The sequence below is a fragment of the Geotrypetes seraphini genome, chromosome 15 (genome assembly GCF_902459505.1).
Source record: "Geotrypetes seraphini chromosome 15, aGeoSer1.1, whole genome shotgun sequence".
NCBI lineage: Eukaryota > Metazoa > Chordata > Amphibia > Gymnophiona > Dermophiidae > Geotrypetes > Geotrypetes seraphini.
In genome coordinates, this window is record NC_047098.1 from 37,280,882 (window position 1) to 37,304,169 (window position 23,288).

The 23,288-nt window shown below is 43.4% G+C and overlaps 1 protein-coding gene across 12 annotated transcripts in view; it reads right to left on the bottom strand.

The window, feature by feature from the left end:
* NCOR1 (nuclear receptor corepressor 1) overlaps positions 1–23,288 on the bottom strand; it is a 509,406-nt gene that overhangs the window by 311,813 nt on the left and 174,305 nt on the right. For all 12 annotated transcript variants that reach the window (XM_033922034.1, XM_033922033.1, XM_033922035.1 and 9 more), the window contains 2 exons: positions 21,052–21,106; positions 15,445–15,546 (listed from right to left, as the gene is read on the bottom strand). In XM_033922034.1, coding sequence (XP_033777925.1) covers positions 15,445–15,546; positions 21,052–21,106 — 157 coding nt within the window. The remainder of the gene's footprint in view (positions 1–15,444; positions 15,547–21,051; positions 21,107–23,288) is intronic.

A 23,288-nucleotide genomic window follows, 5' to 3' on the forward strand; every position in this document is an offset into this window, starting at 1 on the left:
TGCGTCCCTAGTAGGACTGTTTGGGTTCTTTGGTGAATGAAGGAGGTGAACCACTGGAGGGCAGAGTCCTTGATTCCAAGGTCATAGAGTCTGGATAAGAGGAGGTGGTGGTTGACAGTGTCAAAGGCAGCGCTGAGGTCAAGTAGGACTAATAGGGCGTCACTGCCTTTGTCGAGTATCGATCAGCTGTCGTCAATGATATCCAGGAGTACTGACTCTGTGCTGTGGCCTGTTCGGAAGTCAGATTGAACAGGGGACATGGCAGGTTGTTCTTCAATGAAAGGGTGTAATCAGCGGAGCACTATTTGTTCTAAGAGTTTGGAGACAAATGGGAGGTTGGAGACTAGGTGGTAGTTGCCGGGCTTGTTAGGGTCGAAGGTGCCTGCCGACTTCCAGCTGAGATGTACTGTCCCTGTGGAGAGGGAGGAGTTAATGATGGGGAGGATAGATTCCGCTATGGCGTCTTCTGTGGACAGTAGGATGCTGGATGGGCAGGGGTTGAGGATGGTGCTGGAGGGCTTGAGTTCTCTCAGGGTTTAAAGAACCTCAGCATGGGTGGCCATATGAAGTTGGGGAAGAGTGGTAGAGGATGGGGTACTTGGGTTAGGCTAGGGGTGTGCTGGAGGGGGGTTGGTGTTGCTATCAAGATTATTGCAGATAGTTTGTAATTTGGACTGGAAGAAGTCCGAGAGAGTCTCACTGTCAAGTTCTGTTGGGTTGTTGTGGCTTTTCCCTTGGGCATTGGTGAAGAGTTGGTTTGTGAGGGCAAACAGTTTGGATCTAGCTGGGGCTATCTATAGGATGTGAGAATAGTAGGCTTTCTTTGCTTCTAGGATGGCAGCTTTGTAGGTGACAGATATGTTTTCCCAGTGGGCTTTGGTTTCTGAATTTGGGTGTTTGATCCAGTTTCTTTCTACTTTCCTCAGTGATCTTTTTATGGATCGGAGGTCACTGGTGTACCAAGGAGCAGGTGTTTTGTTGGTGGTTATTCGTGTTGTTTTTGTCTGAGCGAGGCTGTTATAGAGGGATTGGATGTTGGAGTGCCACGTGGAGGCTGCTAGGTTGATAGAGTGGGGATGTTGGGTGCAGGTTTTGTTTAGATTGCGAATGCCTCCGGCCATAACTGAAAGGTTGACTGAATTAGGGAGTTTGCGTGAGGTGGGTGGGATAGGGTCTTTTTGCGGGGCTGGGGTAGTTTCGACTGGGAGTTGGAATTCAATGAGGTGGTGGTCTGACCATGGGACAGGTGTAGTAGTGCAAATTATTTGTTGAGGCTTTGCAGTCGGGTCTGTAAGGGTGAAGATTAAGTCTAAGATGTTGCCTGCTTAGTGAGTAGGGGTGGTTACAGCTTGGTGAAATCCCAGGTCAGTGAGGGAGGAGAGGAAGCTGTCACTTTGTCCTGAGGTGTTGGGGTAGTCTGGGAAGTTGAAGTCTCCCAGGATAGTCACATGTTTGTGGGAGATGGATAGTTTGATAATGAAATCGAGGAGGGACTCTAGGGTTTCTGCTGGGGAGTTGGGGGCTCTGTAAAGTAGTATGAAGGTGCTTTTGTGTTTGTGGCCTATGGTGAAAGCAAGAGCTTCTAGGGTGGGGCTGTTGATAGAGCTTATCAGTTTTGGTGTGGTGGAGGTCTTGATGATGGTAGTCACTCCACCTCCTTTCCCACAGGTGCATGAGCAGGTTAGGGCCTGGTAGCCTGGAGGACACAGTTCACCTAGTGCAATCCCATCGTTGTCTTGGAGCCAGGTTTCAGTGATCATGAGGGCATCCCAACTGTTGTCACAGATGAGGTCATGGAGGAGGAAGGTCTTGTTGTTAACTGATCTCGCATTGATGAGTGCAAGTTTGAGAGTATTGCTGGTGGGGGCTGGTAGGGAGGGTAGGATGGGGATGGGGATGAGGTTGGCAGGGTTTCTGGTACGGTTGGTGTTGGGAAGCGAGATCACCGTGTCTGCCTTGGCCTGTAATGATGGTGAAGTATAGTGTTGTAAGGAGGGTGGGGGATGTGGGGGGAAGGGGGTGGCCTGGAAAGTTGGGACATGATAGGAGTGGAGGTGGTTTGTGAGGTCATGTGTTAAGAGTGTAGTCTTAGGTTGCTTTTTGGTTCACGCCTTTTGGCTGGGCTGATGATGAAGGGGCTTGTCTAGCAGTGGGATAGACTTGTGGAAGAGTCTTTGAAAAGGTAGTGCCACAAGGTCACTTGGGGAGCGGAGTTGTTCTCCCACGCCTGCACTGCTGAAAGGAGCTGTTTTTGGATTTGTTTTGGTTTTGGGGGTTTTTTTGTTCATAGGTGAGGCGTCTCAGCAAGGGCTGTTGGGAAAGGCCCTTTGGGCTGGAGCCAAGTGGAGAGTTGGGACTGTTTTTGGTTTTTGGGGGTTTTTTTTTAATTTTTTTTCAAAGGTGGGGCTTTGGTTAGGCTGGGCCAATCCGGCCCCATTCGTCGGAGGACTGCCTGCCGGACGGACGGGTTTGGCACCTGTCTGTCCGGCCAACTTACCTAAAGGTACGGGGAAGGGGGTGGGGGGGTCGTGGGGTCGGCCGGGGGGTCACGGGTCGGCTGGGAGGGGGGCCGATCGGAGGTTCTGGGGGGGGCGGACGTTGGGGGGAGGAGGGGTTCATCAAGGGCAGGAGGGCCTGGGATCCCTCCTGCCCGTAATGTAGTGGGGGTAGAGGATTGGCTAGACCAGGAGGGCTTGGGCTCCCTTCTGGCCCGAACGAGTCGGGGGGGAGGGGCACGATCGGCGGGGCAAGAGGGCTTGGGGTCCCTCTTGCCCCGATGGAGTCGGAGAGTTGGGGGGCAAGAGGGCTTGGGCTCCCTCTTGCCCCGATGGAGTCGGGGAAGTAAGAGGGCTTAGGCTCCCTCTTGCCCCGATATGTCAGGGGTGCCGCGGTTGGCTGGGGAAAGAGAGCTTGAGCTCCCTCTTGCCCCGATGTTGTGTGTGGGGGGGGAGTGATGCATCGCGGCAGGAGAGATGCCTCATCTCCCCTACTGCGATGCCATCACTCCTCTACCTGAACTGCTGCGGGTCGCGACAGTTCGGGTAGAAGAGTGATGGCATCGCGGTAGGGGAGATGAGGCACCTCTCCTGCCGCGATGGTTAGGTTGGTGGGCCGCTGAACTGATGGCGCCAACGGCCATCAGCTCAGCGGCCCGTTTTTCGGCACTTAGACCTGGTTTTATTTCGTCTAAGTGAAAAAGGTCTAAGTGCCGACTAGTGTTCCCTCTAAGGTGAGCGCATGAGCGATCGCTCACTATTTTCAGTGGCGTCGCTCATTCTTCTTCTGGTGTCGCTCACTCGAGTGGAGGTGAGAGGAAGCGATGGCGGTGGCTGTCTGCCCTGCTCGCCTAAGATGCAGCAGCGGCGGCTCCTTTCATGATCCCCGCAATCAGTGGCGTACTAAGTGGGGGGCGGTCTGCCCCTTGTTCTCATTGGTGTAACGCCGGCCCTGCAGCTCCGGACCTCCCCACACCTGCCCCCCCTTCGGATCGCTATTATTTTAAATGTTATAGCGGCGGCGCTGTATCCATCAGTGGAGACGTCTAACCTCGGCCTGCCACGGAACTCTTACTGCAACAGTGACTTCCTGTTCCTGCCTAGACGGACGGCTGCTGCAGTAAGAGTTCCGGGGCAGGCCGAGGTTAGACGTCTCCACTGATGGATACAGCCCCGCAGCTATAACATTTAAAATAATAGCGATCCGGGGGGGGGGGGGGAGAAGGTGCGGGGAAGTCCGGAGCTGCAGGGCCGGCGTTAGAGGGAGTAAGAGTTGATGGTGCCGCAGGGTCCCGCGGGGGGAGGGAGGAAGGAAGAAGAGGAACCGAAGCATGGCAATTTTGGGGGAGCAGGTGTGGGGAAGTCCAGAGCTGCAGGGGAGAGTGTTGCGGTACCCAGCTGGAGGGAGAAGGAAGATGAGGGAGGGAATGAAAGGAGATGCCAGGGCTTGGAGGGAAGGAGGAAGGTATGCCAGACTAAGGGAAAAGGAAGGGGGAGATGTGAGAGCATGGAGGGGGAGGGAAAGATGGAAGAAAAGGAAAGGAGAGAGATGCCAGAGAATCAGGGAAGGGAAATTACCAGACTATGGGGTGCGAAGGAAAGAAAGGAGAAGAGAGAGATGCCAGAGCATAGGGGATGCGGTAGTGACAGAGAGAAAAAAATGGAGAGGTGGCAGAGCTGGCTGGCTTTGGGGGTGGGCAAAATCTGGAAGGCAGTGGGAGGACATAAGAAGGAGGCACTGGGGGCACAAAGGACACGGGAAGGAGGCACTGGGGGCACTATGGACACGGGAAGGAGGCACTGGGGGCACTATGGGCACGGGAAGGAGGCACTGGGGGCACTAAGGAGAAGGAAGGAGGGAGAGAATAGAAAGGGACAATTGTTGGGCCTGAGTGCAGAAAGAAAGAAAGGATACACAGTCAATTAATAGATGTCCCCTTTTGATGAAAAAAATAAATGGTCACGTTACCACTGACTTACTTTCTCTTCAGCAGAGTCAGCATCCGCGTTGAGGTGCAGGAAGGTCCCGCGATGACTCGTCTGCCGGCTCTGCTCTGGAAGAAGTAAGTTACGTCGGAGGGGGTGGACCCGGCAGACGCAGTCATTGCGGGACTTTGCCGCAACTCCCTGCGTCTGCCGGGTCCACCCCCTCCAACGTAACTTACTTCTTCCAGAGCAGAGCCAGCAGACGAGTCATCGCGGGCCCTTCCAGCATGCGGCTGCTGAGTCCGCTCTAGAGCAAGTACGTCAGAGTGGGGTGGATTGGCAGCAGGCAGCTGCAATCATCGCGGGACCTTGCTGCATGAAGGGAGAGAAAGGAGCAGGACTGCTGGAATGGAAGAGTGGTGGAGGGAAAGAAAGGGGGTAGGGTGGTATGGAAGGGTGGTGCTGATGGAAGTGATGTACAGAGAAAGGGGAGAGACATAAGGGGGAAGGATATTGGAGGGAAAGAAAGGGGGAAGATGCTGATTGAAGAGGGGTGGATGGAGGGAGAAAGGGCAGACATTGGATGGTAGTGGGGAGCCTATGCTGGATGGAAGTGCAGATGGGAGAGATAAGGGAGCAAATGCCAGAAGGAAATGGGAGGAGAGAAAGAAGGGAGCAGATGCTGGATGATAAGTGGACAGAGAGAGGAGAAGGTACTAGATGGAAGGGTTGGAGAAAGAGGGTACATGATGGAAGGAGGGGATAAATAAAAGGAGGACACATGATGGTGAGAAAAGGATTGAGTTAGGGAAACACTGGAGGGGTGAGGGAAAGAGGTGGCAAGCTTTAGGTAGACAGTAAAAAAGGACATTGATGAGAGGATAGTAAGAACATAATCTAGACAGATGCAGAAAATAAATTGAAAAGGGAAATGAGGGAAAAAAGGGAAAGGGATTGCAGAGGAGAGGTGTGGGAGAGGGAAGGAGAGGAGAGAGATGCCAGACCAATGGGGGTGAAAGGAGAGATGGAAGGGGGAGGCATACAGTTTCTGGAAGGGGCATAGAAGGAGAGAAGATGCCATATAGGGGAAGAGAGACGGCAGACAGTGGATGGAAGGAAGAGAGTTACAAGAAGATGAGGAAAGCAGAAACCACAGAAGACAAAGGTAGAAAAAAATTTATATTTATTTATTGCTTTAGGAGACGTGTGTCACTGTTTCTGTGAAGCATTGTATGCAGAGTCCAGCTTCTTGCTGGTTCAATTTAACCTTTGTCTATGTATTTTTATTTTATCCCCCCTTTTACAAAACTGTGAAGCGTTTTTTAGCACCAGCCGTGGTGGTAGCAGCTCTGATGCTCAGAATTCTATGAGCATCAGAGCTGTTACCTCCGTAGCTAAAATCCACACTACAGTTTTGTAAAAGAGGGAGGGTTAGTTTGTGATTACATATTCCATACTAGGCGAAGGTGTTTTCTGTGTGTTCGAAAGACATAGTTTTCTGTTAGGACTGACGGTGTAGGATTGATCTGTGGTGGTCTGGCTTGTTTAGTTTTACAATGGGTGTATTGATGTACTGTTCACTGCAATATGTAAGATGCTGCCTTTTCCTAGGTACTCATGTGTGACGTGTGGCTTGTTACTAAAAATCATGTTTTTTGTACAGATGGGGGGGTGCCAAAAAATGATGGGCCCTGGGTGTTACATATGCTAGGTACAGAAACACAGATATATTGAAAACCAATGTATGTAAAGCAACACTTTCAATTGGTGACTATTATGATTGTAGGACAATGTAGTAATAAAGTTTTGCAGAAAACTATGTGAGACAAGTATCAACTCTAAATTTACTCAAAAAGAAGGAAAAGCCTCAGAAAAAGGCCCTCCCACCGCCACAAAGGTGGATATCAAGGTGGTTAGACGGTAACCTCACAGGCAAAACCTTCATTAAAATGAGTGTTTGAGCAGAAAAACTTGTGCTTCACATATACAAATTTGTAGATAGAGGAAAAACCACTTATCTTCAACTGGTCGGCACACCAGTTTTTCTGCTCAAACACTCATTTTAACGAAGGTTTTGCCTGTGAGGTTACCACCTTGATATCCACCTTTGTGGCGGTGGGAGGGCCTTTTTCTGAGGCTTTTCCTTCTTTTTGAGTAAATTTAGAGTTGATACTTGTCTCACATAGTTTTCTGCAAAACTTTATTACTACATTGTCCTACAATCATAGTAGTCACCAATTGAAAGTGTTGCTTTACATATGCTAGGTACACCACTGTATGTAAAGATACCAGAAAGCTGGCGAAGCAAAAACTTTAAGTAAATTGTTATTCTTCTAAGTTTTGAGTATTTAACCCTCCCACAATCTCATGGGCACTCGTTTCAAGTTTCAAGTTTATTGAGATTTTGATTTAAACGCAATATCAAATATTTTCAATGTGTATAACAAAAATAAATTTTGGGAAATAAATAAAACCATTTGAACAATAAACATACAAACATATCCATAGATGATTAAAAATACATAAGGAGTACAAGGATAAAATACATTTGTTTAAAAATGCGTCCTCCGTGCCTGCTCATAAATTTGTGGAATATGTAACTTGTCGCTCATGCATATTTTTTTTTGCACACACCTCATCAATCCTTAGAGGGAACATTGGTGCCGACTAAACTGTATTGGTTAAACCTGTTGTACGCCTAGGTGTAGGTCGGCCCACCTCCCGCCCACTGCCCGCCCTTTCCCCTCCTCTAAACACACCTCTTTTCTCTCTGTGCGTTTAGAGGCAGGGGAAAGGCCTAAGTTAGTTTTAGATACGTCTAAAAACCAGCTTTGGTTATGATCAGGCTTTTTGATCGTCCAAGTAGCCACTTAGGACACTTTTTAGACTTTTTTTTTTATTATTATTACCCCCATATAGTCTCAGTGATGGAATGACAAGGAGATACCTGTGTGGAGAATATGGAATAAGAAGATTATTGATAAATTCCAGTATGTTACTTGTTTGTCTTAAAGGTTAATAAAAGGAAAATTAATTATCTATGTTTGATTGGTAGCCAATATTCTTTTTCAAAAAAGGAAAAACATGATCAAACTTTTTTGCCTGAAATATTTTTTTAACTGAGGTGTTCTGCACAATTTGTAAGTGCCTGATTTATTTTTGTGTTATACCCTTATAAAGAGCATTGCAATAGTCAAGACAAGAAATGACGAGAGACTGAATTAGTATAGTTAAAGATGGTTGGTCTAAAACTTTAGAAAGTGAACGGATCATACAACACAAAAACCTTCTTTGAGCCGCACTCGCTCCTTCCATCTTCAGCTGCATTCCTTGCATGAGCGGAGTGCACTACGCGTAAGTGGCTGATCCAGAAACCTTCTCACCGACGTCAGAGGGAAGACTTGTTGGTCGGCCACGTGAGTCGCTGTCTGCGCCGTCAATGCGGGGAGTGCTGCTGAAAACGGAAGGAGTAAGTGCGGCTTGAAGGTTTGTGAGTCGGTTTCGGGGATGGAGGCAGGACAGAGATCATCGGAAGTGGCTTCAGCGCAGGGTGGGACATGATCTTTTGTGACAAAGGCTGGAAGGCAGGGAGGGGGGAGAAGGATATGAGAGAGAAATGTTGGATAAAGTGGTGGAGAGGGAACAAAGAGACAGATTGAAGGGGATGCAAGGTGGGGAAATATTGGACATAGTGATGGAGGGAGAGATGTGGCATGGTGGTGGAGAGGGATGATAGGAATAGGCATGGGGTTGGAAATGCAACCAAATCACCAGACAAAAAAAGTTGAAAATAAAATTATTTTTCCTATTTAGTGATCAAAATGTGTCAGTTTGTGAATTTATATCTGCTGTCTGTTACTGATTGCATATTTTAAAGTCATCTATCTACCTTGACCTCTTTGGAAAAAAAACCTCAGAATATAAATGATAATTAACATTTTCTGTGCTTACGGTGTGCTTTGTGTTTTTTAAATTTTGTGGTTACCATTATGTATTAATAAGATTATATTGTGTGTATATGAAAAATGGATGGAAGAAATTGCGTTACAATTAGTACTATTATTATGCGGGCGGAGCTTGTGTCAGTCTGGGGTGGAGCTTGGGCGGGGGAACTCAGTTGGTATTTGTTAAGTTTAGGAGATACTTGGCTTGAAGAAGTTGAGAAACACTGATCTAGAGTGTTGGGAATCTTTATAGATTCCTCCCTCTCTTTCCATTGTCAGGTAAACCATCTGATTAAGAAATGTTTCTTCAGTTTGCTTACACAGAAAAGTGTCCGTCATCTGTTTTATAAATATCATTGTTCAATTTTGGTTCAATCCATCATTTTGGCACAACTGGACTATTGTAATTCCAGTTACGTGGGTTTCAGCAAAGGAAATGAAAAAAGACTCAGGTAATTCAAAATACTGCCACAAGATTGATCTTTGGTAAAACAAAGCATGACCATGTGTCACTCTGTTAAGGAGTTTACATTGGCTTCCTTTTTGATTGAGAGTTCAGTTTAAATGTGCCTTCATAGTTTTTAAAATCTTACATGGAGGGTATCTTTGATTCGTTGGTCCCTCTAGCTTTAAATTCTTCAAGATCTTCAAGTTGCAGAACTATCCGTGTATTTAAACTTTCTTTCCCCACTTTAAAAGGTGCCAGATCTATCAGTAAAATTATTCATCCTTGGAACAACCTACCTTCTCAAATAAGATCCTGTCTATCCCTTCAAGTTGTTTTTTTTTAATTCTGAAAACTACTCTGTTTCAGCATTTTCTAGGTATTAATTTCAATGAGATCAATTCTTTCTATTAACTACAACTATTGCATCGAGCCTTGTTTCTCAGGGATGACTCGGTATACAAGTCCAAGATTTAATTTAGTACTAGCTGATGCCCCGGCGTTGCACGGGTATTTAATTATAGCAATAACACTGTAAATGGATTCAAATAAAGATACTTTATAGTGGTGAATGAAATTATTTTTTTACAGCTTTATAAAAAGTACAATATTCAAATTATAATGTGAAATATTTGACAAAATGAATACAATACAACTAACACAAAACTTGATTATAAACAACATTTTTAGTTTCACCTCCAGGAGCAATAACATATAAATTCTTGAGCAAGCAACATAGAGTTGTCCATGGGAAAAACAGGGGGATCTTAAATCCACTCCACAGTATGTAATAGTCTATCCCTGTGATTTGTTGATTGTGATAGAGAATGCAAGTCTCACTGGAATTTGCAATCTCTTAAACTGAAAAGGAAGATGTGTTGCAAGTTTCGTTCAAATCGGGCAAGTCGTTTTTGAGTTGGCAGCTTTTTACATTTTTTCCTTTGACATGAATGGGTGAAATCTGATTTTCTATTTGTAGCTCCGCCCACGTGTGCAGGTGGGCCGCGAGACCCCCAGAACATATCACCCCAGGTAGTGAGGGATCTGCATACCAAGTTTCGTTCAAATCGGGCAAGCCGTTTTTGCGTTGGCAGCTTTTTACATTTTTTCCATTGACATGAATGGGTGAAATCTGATTTTGTTTGTAGCTCCGCCCACGTGTGCAGGTGGGCCGCGAGACCCCCAGAACATATCACCCCAGGTAGTGAGGGATCTGCATACCAAGTTTCGTTCAAATCGGGCAAGCCGTTTTTGCGTTGGCAGCTGTTTTACATTTTTTCCATTGACATGAATGGGTGAAATCTGATTTTCTGTTTGTAGCTCCGCCCACGTGTGCAGGTGGGCCGCGAGACCCCCAAAACATATCACCCCAGGTAGTGAGGGATCTGCATACCAAGTTTCATTCAAATCGGGCAAGCCGTTTTTGCGTTGGCAGCTTTTTACATTTTTTCCATTGACATGAATGGGTGAAATCAGATTTTCTGTTTGTAGCTCCGCCCACGTGTGCAGGTGGGCCGCGAGACCCCCAGAACATATCACCCCAGGTAGTGAGGGATCTGCATACCAAGTTTCGTTCAAATCTGTCAAGCCGTTTTTGCGTGATCGCTGCACATACACACACACACATACATACACACATACCTCCGATTTTATATACCGTATTTGCCGGCGTATAAGACGACTTTTCAGTACCTTAAAATCCTCCCCAAAGTCGGGGGTCGTCTTATACGACGGGTACTGTTTACATGCCCTTACTTTACATTAGAGAGCTGCATGGGGACGCCCCTAGGGTCGCGGGGATCCCGTGGGGACGCCCCCTAGGGTCGCAGGGATCCCATGGGGACGCCTCCGAGGGTCGCGGGGCTCCTGCGGGGCTGGATGTACTCAGTCTTCTGGATGTACGCGACTCTTCTTCTCCCTACCTTCTCTGCTTGCAGCACAGAGCCGAACGGAAGTCTTCCCGACGTCAGCGCTGACGTCGGAGGGGAGGGAGGGCTTAAACAAAGCTTAAACAAAGCCCTCCCTCCCTCCGACGTCAGCGCTGACGTCGAGAAGACTTCCGTTCGGCTCTGTGCTGCAGGCAGGGCAGATAAGGAGAAGGAGAGTAGCCTCGCGGTTCGAGTGGCTACCAAGGGAGAGGGGCGGCCCGCCCCGCCCCGCCCCGGTTGCAGCACAGCCGGCCAGGTTCCCTTACTTTTGTGGCACTTCCCCGACCGACCGATAACAGCCCGGGTCCGACAATCCTCCCTGCCCTGTAGCCGCGAATCTAAATTACCTTCTTACAGCAGCTGTAAGAAGGTAATTTAGATTTGCGGTTAAGGGCAGGGAGGTTTGTCGGACCGGGGCTGTTGTCGGTCGGTCGGGAAAGTGCCACAAAAGTAAGGGGACCTGGCCGGCTGTGCTGCACCCGGGGCGGTAGAGAAGGAGGGGGGGAGAAGGACGCTGAAAGGCCATGGTGAAGACAGGAGGAGGGGGGGAAGGACTCTGAAAGCACTTGAAGACAGAGGAGGGAGAAGGACGCTGAAAGCACATGGGGGAATACAAAGGGGTGGAGAAGGACGCTGAAAGGCCATGGGAAGGGCGGGGGGGAAGGACTCTGAAAGCACTTGTGGAAGACAGAGGGGGGAGAAGGATGCTGAAAGCACATGGGGAAGACAAAGGGGTGGAGAAGGACGCTGAAAGGCCATGGGGAAGACAGAGAGGGAGAAGGACGCTGAAAGGACATGGGGAAGATGGGGGGGAGAAGGACACAAAGGAAATGAGGAAGAGAGAGTAGGGAGAAGACGCTGGCAGGGAAGAAGACAGATGCCAGACTATGGGGGGAGTGGAGAGAAGAAGATGGGTGCCAGACCAATTTGGAAGGGGGAAGAAAGGGAGAGGCACAGTAACAGAGCAAATGGAAGATGCAGAAGGAAGAGAGATAGTGGATGGAAGGAATTGAATGAGAACATGAGGAAAGCAGAAACCAGGCAACAAAGGTAGGAAAAGAATTCTATTTCTTTTTTCTTTTTTTTGCTTCAGGATAAAGTAGTATATTAGTTGTGTTGATAAAAATTTATAAACATTAGAGGCTCTGGTAGAAACCCGTTTACAAAGTATGTATTCTTCCCAATTAATATTTTCAAATTAATAAAGTCTTTTTGCTTATTTGTAAATGGGTTTCTACCAGAGCCTTTAATTCAGTAGCATAATTAAATGAAATAACTATTTCTGAAGTTTATAGGGACGGGCGGGGACGGAGGGGATTCCTCGCGGGGACGGGTGGGGATGGAGGGGATTCCTCGCGGGGATGGGTGGGGACGGAGGGATTCCTCACGGGGACGGGTGGGACTTTGGCAGGGACGGGTGGGATTTCTGTCCCCGCGCAACTCTCTACTTTACATGCCCTAACATCTCCTTCCTTACCTCCTTACGGTGCTTACGGTACTAGTAAACCTGCCGGGACATCAGCGGGGCCATGGCGGGACATCAGTGTGACAAGGGTGCCAGCTCCTTTATCCTGCGCAGCGGGAAGCAGCGGCGCTCTGGCCCCACCCCTTTTCTCTTTACTACGTCTCTCGCACATGCGGCCGTGTGTGGAGTCTAGCCCTTAAGGAAGTTGCGGGGGCGAACAGGAGGCTTTTGAAGGCTTTTAAAGGGAAACTGTCATGCCAGCAAACTTGCTAGGGACTTGCCCGGCACTTGCTCTCTCCCTCTATGTGTTATCTTCCTTCTATCATTGACAGTTTCAGTTTGGTTAACAGTTTAGAAAACAAATAGCATGGCAGCTCCCATGGGTTTATTGTTCTATTCAGCTTTAGTGAATTAATTAAAATTGTTGAAATAAATTCTGATGTTCTTTTAAGTTTTATTTGTTGTGCAGAAGGTGTGCGGAAGAAGGGGTAGTCTTATATGGCGAGTATATAACAAACTCTATATTTTAACTGTAAAAGTTGGGGGGTCGTCTTATACGCCCAGTCGTCTTATACGCCGGCAAATACGGTATATAGATTTAAGACACCATGAGGGTACCCCCCCCCCACCCCACTACCACCTACATTATTTGTATTATGTTTTATGACAATTCACTTTGTGCTTCCTAGAAAATGTAGGATATCCAGTGAGGTACCTCCTCCTTTCTATATCTAAGAATAAAGTTTTAAACTAAGAATAAAGTTTTAAAACAATCTAACAGCTACCAAAACTAACATAGGTGATGCTCAAATAAGCAGTCTTCTACAATTCTGTGATCATTCAAGATGGTATCTCACCACCACCACTAATCTATTACATCAAGTCAACAAAGAGAGCACAAAGTTTGTCACATAAACTGTTGTCTTTCAATTAAAGATTTTTAGGCCCCAATGCTCAAAAACTTTCTGTGGCAGTAAGAGTCATTAAAGCAATCTTATTAGCACAGAAAACTACCCTGCCAATGCACAAAATGATTCTCTGTGGCTGCTACTGATCATAGCAGCAATCTAGAATTCCATGCTAATGCATTACAAGGAGCTCATTAGTATTCTAATGAACACTCCATGTAATGCACAGCAAGGAATGCTCAGATTTACCACGCAAGCTTTTACAGCAGGGTCTGAGCCGTCGTAGCCTTACTTTCCTGTTAGTGCCTGAGCACTGATTGGTTCAAGCACCGACAAGAAAATAAGGCTAGAACAGACCTCGCCATAAAAGTTCCACCCTCCTGCCAAGCCCCTGCATTAATCAGTTAGCACATCTGCATTACTGTGCACCGATTATCGCAAGATTAGCACATGAGCCCTTAAGAGCTACAAAATAGATGTCAGTATATGCTCATGTTAATTTTTGTTAATGGCTGTATGCTAATGGAAACATCAGCGCATCCTTCTCAGATAATAAAAATAGCATACAATAGGACACGATACACACAACCTTAATGGGATAAGAATATACATAGTGATCACAAAAACAAAATCTTCTAACATGTGTTTTGCCTTATTCGACTAAAGCACATTTTGGGTTTACATCCTAATTTCCAGGAACATCTGAAATTTGCTTACAAATGGGATAGGAACTTAGGAGAGATTTTGAAAATTCAACTTTTTGATTTAAAGAATAATCCTGGGCACCCCCGCTGTGGACAGTGTACAATGTGCCCTTTAGCGATGCATACAACTGAGATCCAGATTCCTAGATAAAATCAGATATTTAAATTATGATCTAAAACAGACTGTAATACAGAAGGGGTGGTCTACGTTATAGAGTGCCCATGTGGACTGTGTTACGTGGGTCACACACAACGTTCTATAAAAAAGTAGAATCATAGAACATTTAAGTACTATTAAGACAAACAAAATGGAGGCACCTCTCACGAAACATTGGGACATTAGCAGGGCATACAGTGAGTGAACTAAAGTATGCAGTACTTATAAAAATAGTCTTACCATGTGGGGGTGACTTTTTTCAATCATTGTTGTATAAAGAGCAAAAGTTGATATTTAGCTGGTAAACAGTGGAGCCGCTGGGGCTCAGTCACGAAATTGAATGGCCCACCAAACTGGGTTAGGTACATATTCATTGGTGCATAGCTCCTGCCATCATGAATAGGAAATGCCGATAGGCAGAAAACGGTCATGTGACCAGTAATTTGCAGTGAAAAGAAGAGCATCTGTAATTACCCTCTCATTCATTCTGCCCAGCTGGTGATCTCAAATGAGGAAATTTATTAGAAAAACACCTAGGTAAAAAGTTTATATTTGGATAAATATTAAATGCATGAGTTTATTATTGTTGAATTGTTGGAAGCATAATTTTATGGATAACAAGTGCTTTATATAACCGTGCCTAGCATTGACAATTAAACCTCCCTGACAATGAAACTCAACTTGAGTTGGAGATAAGAGACATTTGGAGGCAAACTGGTAGCAGTGGAAGTTGATCACTTATGAAAGTGAAGATGACAGTCTTTAAAAGACAAATCTTAATGGACACTATGCATCACTATTAAGACACTATTTCACACTGGGACACGGCCATGACAAAGAGGAACCCACTTTTTGAAGAGCAATTGACAGGAGTTGAAAGGGCTGCACAACAAAGATAAGTTCTTCACTTGCTGAATAACTTTTTTGACTGAGTCACTGAGTTTGATTGTATAAAGTATATATTACCGTAATGCAGGTTGGTTGGTTGTGGGAACAAATGTGAGCTTTGATGGTTCTCAGAGATTGCCGTGAATAAGGTTTGGTGAGCACACTATTTCACTTAATTGATGATTACTACTGTTATTTAATGTTTTGTTTGTTGAATAATTTTACAAAAGATATTTTCAATAAATTAAAAGTTATAAAGCAATAAGAGGGCATTAATTGTACAGAGATTAGAGTGAATGCCAGAAAGTTTGTTAAAACATCCAGCTATTAATTATAGTATTTAACATCAGCGCATGGCCATTAATTTGGAAAAAGCAAATCTGCCCATTTTCCAGCTGCACTAAAAATGTTCATAGCACACGTGTAAACCTCATGTAAAGGCACACTAAGGCCACTTTTCAGCACATCTTAGTAAAGAGAGTCTTATGTGCTGGAGCACAAATCAGCAAAAGTCACTGACTAGAATTCAGAGGTGATTTTTTGCCAAGTTCAGTAATCACTGTAAGCATAATTATAAGACTAACCTGGTTTCTTCCTCTACGTTTTCCATAATTCCTTCTCACGAGTGCCTTATAATTCTCATTTTTCTTTGTCAAATAATAGTACAAAACACAATCTGCTACATTCTGTAACAAAATGGAACAAGGCAATTATAGAAGGCTGAAAAAGTGAAGCTCTATTTTTAATTACATCTGCTCAGTTCTGTTTAAGACAGGGGTGTCCAACCTTTTGGCTTCCCTTTTGGCTGAAAAAAATGTTTCTGGGGCCGCACAAATGCTGCAGCAAGACAGAGAAGGGAGCCGGCAAGATGGTAAGCACCCGGGGGCAGCAGAGGAAAACACTGCATCATCCTCGATCGGGGCCGAAAATACTTCACGGGGCCACATGCAGCCCCTTGGGCTGCAGGTTGGACACCCCTGGTTTAAGAGGTAACACCGTGCTGTGCTACTTCTCTACATGATTATTAACAGTAACACCCTCAAAACGCATCTGCATTATGATTAAGAAGAGCTACAGGATATGTAGCAAAAGTTTCTGAGGTCTAGCATCATTCTAAAACAAGAATCAAAAGGGAAATCATACTGCATACTTGTCAGTCACTTAGCCAAATGAATCAATAATAGAAATCGCTTTCATTTGGATAATAAAATTAAAGCTACAGTAGTTCAGATAGATACACTGGTTCTACTATAGCTTGGGTTACAGATCAAGCACCATCTTTTTGGGCTTGGCAAAATCAGTTGCCATGCCTTTCTCACAACAGAATTGAGATCGGCCAGACTCACTCCTAAGAAGACCTGCCAATTTCTCCAGATCTGGGAGTCTTATATTTTATGTTTGGGGCCTATAGCCCAAGGTACAATTTGGAACTCTGTAGGTTTATTGCCTGTAAGGAGAGAAAAAATTTTTGCGGGGATATAGCCAGTCATGGGACCTTTTTTTATTTTTTCTCTCTTTTCTTTTCTGTCCAGGTTCTCTGCACCTCCCAGCTCTGGTAGGGAATGAGAGTCTCCTCCAGAATCTGAAGGCCCCGTTGTTTGCGGCAGGCAAATGGAATGACTGGCTTAGTAATGTTTTCGCACGCTCTTCATCCTACTTCAATTTTAGAAAACTATTAAAAACAAGTCTGTTCAATCGATTTAACAAATAATCTACTCAGCACTTCTTATTCAATCCTGTAACCCTATGAACCTTTTAGCTTTCATATTCTTTATTATGTAAGATTGTATTGCTGACTTTGATTGTAACCTCTTCGCTGATTGTCCAGCACCTCTTGCTGTAAACCGCCTCGAACTTATATGGCTTTGGCGGTATATAAGAATAAAATTATTATTATTATTATCTTTAGTTTGTCATTAAGGTGCAGTGACAAAAAGGGAGATTTAGTTTGTGTTTGTTTGAGGAGGGGGGTGGAATGGGACGAGGATGGGATTTTGTTCTTACTGTTTGGGGGGGGGAAATATGATGTTCTTTTGTTATGCGCTTTGTATTTTGCTCCTTTCACCCATTGTTTTTTCAACATCAATAAAATATTGTTTATTTTAAAAGCATTTATCAAGTCAGATTTTTTAACTGGTCAAAAGCAAGGTGGAAAACAATGAACAAAATCTGTGAGTTTTGCTTGCCAAGTTTGAGGCAAGATTGTTTTGCTTGAGGCTTCACTTTCCTGTATCCTCAGTAATTAAAAATTTGTCAATAAAATCATAAATACAAACAAACTTATGCAAACAAATAAAAAATGCTACAAGACCTATGTACATTTCTTAAATTTAGTCCTCAGAGACCAGACAAGTTTGCTTGTACAGTTATTGTTCTGGGCATTTGGTTCCCCTCTTGAAATTAAACCCTGGCTTAGAACTTTTGCCTTCCAAGCAGCCAAGTCGAACCCATGGCTAGCACAGATGATACTCGAGGCCCCCACTTACCTATCATTCAGAAAACTACTAAAAACGTACCTTTTCAGCAAACACGACCCTTAATAACCCATTCACCTCACAGGACACTTACCCCACCGCTGCCCCCTTCCTCCTTCACCAGTCCCTCCCTCCCCCACTCTCTACCTCCCCTACCTAGCTCGGTCAAACCTGCAATTTCTGTAATATTGATGTAAACCTGCCCTCTGTGCAGACAGTTAAGAATCGCTGTAACTTCACGGCTGACTGCGGCAAATCACTGTAATTTATCGTAATTCGGCCTGCAATTTTCTGTCAAAAATTCTTCTAATTATGCTGTAAATCTGCTTCTAATTTTGTAAACCTACTTCTAATTTTGTTGTAAATCTGCTATTCAATGCTGTAAATCTGCTTCTAATTTTGTAAACCTACCTCTAATTTTGTTGTAAATCTGCTATTCAATGCAGATCATTTGCTAATTGATGTAAACCGCCTAGAACTCACTGGGTATGGCGGTATATAAGAATAAAGAATAATAATAATAATAAAAGATGACCTACTTGGAACCTGGGGAGAGAGACTTGCAGGCCTCTTTCATTTCGTTTTACTTTGGTTTTATTTCACATATAAACATATAAGAAAAATAACACTGTCTTAACAATTGCAATGCCAAGTTTCCACCATGTGGAACTAATGTATTATTTTTAATTTTACATTCCCTTTTCTGTAAAACCCCATATTCTCATATCCCCAAATTCAAATTTTATTCTATTCTAATATTTTTGCCTATATTTCTCCCCGATTCTTGAAAATCAAAAAAACCCAGCAGACACCACAGAAAATTATGAATATGTTAAAAGACTTGAAATAATGGCAATATCCTGCTCTGAAAAATGAGAGACTAATATACGGCATAGTTTCTGTGAGCAGGAGAGGCTCCTGCTCATTTAAAACATGATGAGCGGGCCAGGAGTAAATTAAGCAAACTTCGATAGAGGGTACTGATGAATATCAGCTCTGACCACCACTGTGCTTTCTATGGTGTGCCTTGACAATTTTTGTGCCTTATAAGTGTGTCATAAGACTAAGAAGGTTGAAAATCACTAGAATTAGACTGAGTCATTTAGAACTGCGGCTCCTACATGCATTTAATTTTTCTATGAGCATACTTTTTCCTCATTATACATTTTCTAAACATTTTATTGGAAACAACCAAATTACAAGCAAAAGAGAAACTCATGTCTAATATTAAACCAAGCAGTGCTCATACAAGCAATCTAGTAGAAAAAAACTTGTTTTTAAACATTTTCCCCATTCTCCTCCCTCCACACATCCTAACATTAACAACTCAATCTGAAACAAAATAGGGTAAGATATCTGTGATCTTATGGCTTCCTACTAACCCCTCAATTTCATTATCCCTCCATTCTCACCTCATCCTCACTTTACATTTATAATATTGCTTTTATTAAAATTTTTTGTTATTATTCATTGCTTATATCCAGCAGTTAACCATATAAATTCAAGCACCATCAAATTTACCCCCCCCCCCCACACACACACTTTTTTACAAAGCCACGCTAGTGACTGCTAAGAACATAAGCATTGCCTCTGCCGGGTCAGACCAGGGGTCCGTTGTGCCCAGCAGTCCGCTCCCACGGCGGCCCCACAGGTCCATGACCTGTAAGTTCTCCACCACCTAAATTGTTTATACCCTAATCCTGAAGTAACCTGCATAGTAACCCTGTAACCCCTTTCTCCTTCAGGAAGTCATCCAATCCAATTTTGAAACCCAATATCGTACTCTGTCCTATCACCTCTCCTGGAAGCGCATTCCAGGTGTCCACCACCCTCTGAGTGAAGAAGAACTTCCTAGCATTCGTTCTGAATCTGTCTCCTTTCAGTTTTTCTGAATGCCCTCTTCTTTTTGATGTCCCCGCTAGTCTGAAGAATCTGTCCCTTTCCACCTTCTCTATGCCTTTTATGATTTTATAAGTCTCTATCATGTCACCTCTAAGTCTCCACTTTTCCAGGGTAAAGAGCCCCAGCTTCTCTAGCCTTTCAGCATATGAAAGGTTTATTATACCCTTTATCATCTTTGTTGCTTTTCTCTGGACCCTCTCGAGTATCGCCATATCCTTCTTAAGGACGGCGACCAGTATTGGACGCAGTACTCCAGGTGTGGGCGCACCATTGCTCGATACAAAGGCAGGATAACTTATTTTGTTCTGGTAGTGATACCTTTTTTGATAATGCCCAAAATTCTGTTCGCTTTCTTTGAAGCCGCTGCACATTGTGCCGCTGGCTTCATCGTTGTATCCACCAATACCACCAAGTCTTTTTCTAGGTTGCCTTCCCCCAGTACCCTCCCTCCCATCGTATAGCTGTACATTGGGTTCCCTTTCCCTATGTGCAAGGCTTTACATTTCTCTACATTAAAGCTCATCTGCCATCTTTTTGCCCACTCACCCAGTTTATTCAGGTCACTCTGTAGTTCCTGAACAAATTGGTGCAGCTGCAGTAATAGCTCTGAAGTCCATAGGGAATTAATGGACATTAGTGTTTGCTGCGCAACTTTGTAAAAGAAGCCCTTAGTTAATTTTGCACTAATTTTCTAGAGAGATCAATCATGAATGTTAAGCTAGCTCAACAGAAACTTGTCTGCTGACCTTATAGAAAATATTTTGCCAATTTATTAGTCAGAACAAAATATTTGTACAATATCCCACAAATATAAACCCTCTCATTCATTCCATCATTAATTCTAACAAAACCTTCATAAATTAGAAGATGATATTCAAACTATCATCCAATCATGAAGTTCCTCTCCAATTCCTAACTGGATAATATCCACTAGGCTAAAATACCATAAACTAAATTAACAAGTCAAGTTACCAGGGTTTCAAGACAATTTCCCCGGATGTGGTAATATCAACTCTAAGCAGAAAAAACATCCAAAAGAAACTGGCAAGGAAAACAGATCACTGAAATCCCATTACAGCACACAGCTCTTCTGTGCAATAAGACACTTTTCCTTAACACCCCTTAGAGCAGGGGTCTCAAAGTCCCTCCTTGAGGGCCGCAATCCAGTCGGGTTTTCAGGATTTCCCCAATGAATATGCATGAGATCTATGTGCATGCACTGCTTTCAATGCATATTCATTGGGAAAATCCTGAAAACCCAACTGGATTGCGGCCCTCAAGGAGGGACTTTGAGATCCCCGCCTTAGAGCAAACTATGAACATAGGGCTCCTTTTACTAAGGTGCGCTAGTGTTTTTAGCGCAAGCACAAGATTAGCGTGCGCTATAGCGCACACTAGCTGAAAAATTACCACCTGCTTAAAACGAGGCGGTAGCGGTTAGCATGTGCTAAAACCGCTAGCGCATCTTTGTAAAAGGAGCCCTTAGTTATGGGGGGGGTCTCAGTCTGACTAGTGTTAGTAGAATTTCCCATGCACAAACATCACCACACATTATTATTCTATGGCAGTGATCTGCAGCATAAAGTAGGCAAGAGAAAAAGATTGCACATGCATTGATTAATAATTCACAAGTACATAAACAGCATATAACAGATGAAGATTTGACAACATATTATTGATTGTATCTGTAGCTACAATTGTAAAATAAATAGAACATGTACACATTATCCATAATTCTTGCCAGTCACTCATTTTACTGAAGTTTTAAAGAATTATATAATATTTAAAAAATGAATTCTAAAATGCACAAAATACCTTTCTTTCCAAGTAGGAAGCAATCAAACCAAAGTTTTTTGGGTGCTGGACAAACCTGTAATAGCAATAATATAATTAATTCAATACAAGCTGAATATCTTCAATAAATATATCTACACACAAATGATATTCATCCACTTTCTTAATATCAGAGGTTATAAGTCACGTTTCTTAAAGAGTTTTTTAACCGGAGAAAAAGACCTCAGTGTTTCTCAGGAACAAGCCTGGGAAACTTTCTATAGCAAATACTTCGTTGCCATAGAGAAATACATCCTTGGTCTTAGAAAAAACTCTGTTATATCTTATATCAATCACTATTGTATTACTTTGAAGTGATCACTGTTAAACCATTTATCATAGGTATTCAATATATTTCAAACAAATAAGAAAACGAGCACTTATCTCTTAGTCTTCTGATATTACAAAATCACTGCAGTCTGCAGCTGAAGCCAAGTGCAAATCTATCGCACTCAAAAGGCTAATTTAAATTTCTCTTATAGGTTTCTTCTAGATATCCCATAAATTTCTTTTTTTTTTTATTATTTCTTTATTAATTTTCAATTTAAATCAAGCTAAACACTTGTACAGAAAGCAATAGTCATAATATCAAAATAATCATAAAGAAATTAAACATCTAATAAGAAAAACATGTATTATTTAACTATTTAAGCTCAAGTCCTCCTAAAGGAACCAAGATTTTAAATTAGCGAAGCATTAAAATTATAGAAATTATTTTTGCAAGATATTCAAAGCAGAAGCACTGAGAAATAAAGTTTCTTAATTATATTAGGGTTTAGATGATTCTCCATCCAAACGAGACATAGCTACAAAAGTTGTCAATTGAGATGGTTCAAAGAATACATATTTAACAGAACGGTAACACACTATACATTTACATGGATGTCTCAAATAAAAGGTTGCCCCCAAAGAAGTAACCCCAGGTTTCAAAAGAAGAAATTCACGGCGACGTTTCTGTGTCTCCCTTGTAAGATCAGGAAACATCTGTACTTTACAACCAAGAAAAATTTTTTGTCTATTTTTAAAGTAAAGTCTTAATAACCATGTTTTATCTAACGGAAGCGCCACAGTTAGAATCAAAGTTGCTGGTGATGCCAAGTCTTTATCAGATGTCTCCAATAATTCTGAAACATTTAAAGTTTGTTGGGCCAATTCTTTTTGTTGATTTACAGAAACTTTCATTGGCAAATAATAGACACGTGAGAATGGTGGTAACATTTCTTCTGATACTTCTAAAATTTCCATCAAGTATCTCTTAAGCATTTCTCTTGGATTTACCATTTCTAATTTAGGAAAGTTAATTAACCTTAAATTATTACTACGAGAATTATTCTCAAGCATTTCAACTTTCCTTCTCAAGTTAGTATTGTCTTTAATCAAAGTCTCTTGAAGCTGTTTTGATGTAATTATTTCTTTTTCAATTTTCTGAATGGTTTTATTTGAGTCAGATAGTTCTTTTCTTAGATCTTTAAATTCTTTTGTATGTTCTGTAATTTTCCCTTCCAAGTATTGAAATTTGGGCTTAGTAAACTTAACAAAATCAGCCATTAAATCCCATAGTGAGTCTAAGGTTACAACTTCAGGTTTTACCAAAGAAATTGAACGTTGTAAATTAGTATAGTGCTCACCATTCTGTAAGGAATCTTCAGGGCCTATCTCTTGGATTTCACCCCCTTGTATTGCTGGATTCTCTTCAGGTAGATTGGTTAGGGCTCCTTGAACTTGAGCCCCAACCTCCAAACCTTCTCCCAGATTAACACTTGCCTCTGAGGGAGAGAAAACCTCCAGCTCCGGGGTTTCCCCACCCCTGGGAGAACTAGCAACCTGAAAGTGTGGGGGTGGCTCCCTTGCATCGGGGCTTCCGTGCCCTAGAGGATCAACTACGGGTTCGCCTCCCTGTGTCCTCAGCGGGCCGCCTTCCGACGCTCGCGAAACTTCCTGAACTCGCCTCAGAAGCCGTTCAATGTTGCCCAGAGAAGGAACCTCGGGACGCCGCGAGACAGCAGCAGCACTCCTTCCTCTTCTCCTGGGCATATTATAAGTAACAGAGAACCCTCTCCGGAGTTCAATTTGAAGAAATTCAATTTATGAGCAAGCCCGATGCGAGCAGCTCAGCGCGTCTGACTCGACGCAGCCATCTTGAAACCCCCCCCATAAATTTCTTTTAGATATGGGATATCTAGAAGAAACCTATAAGTGAAATTTAAATTAGCCTTTTG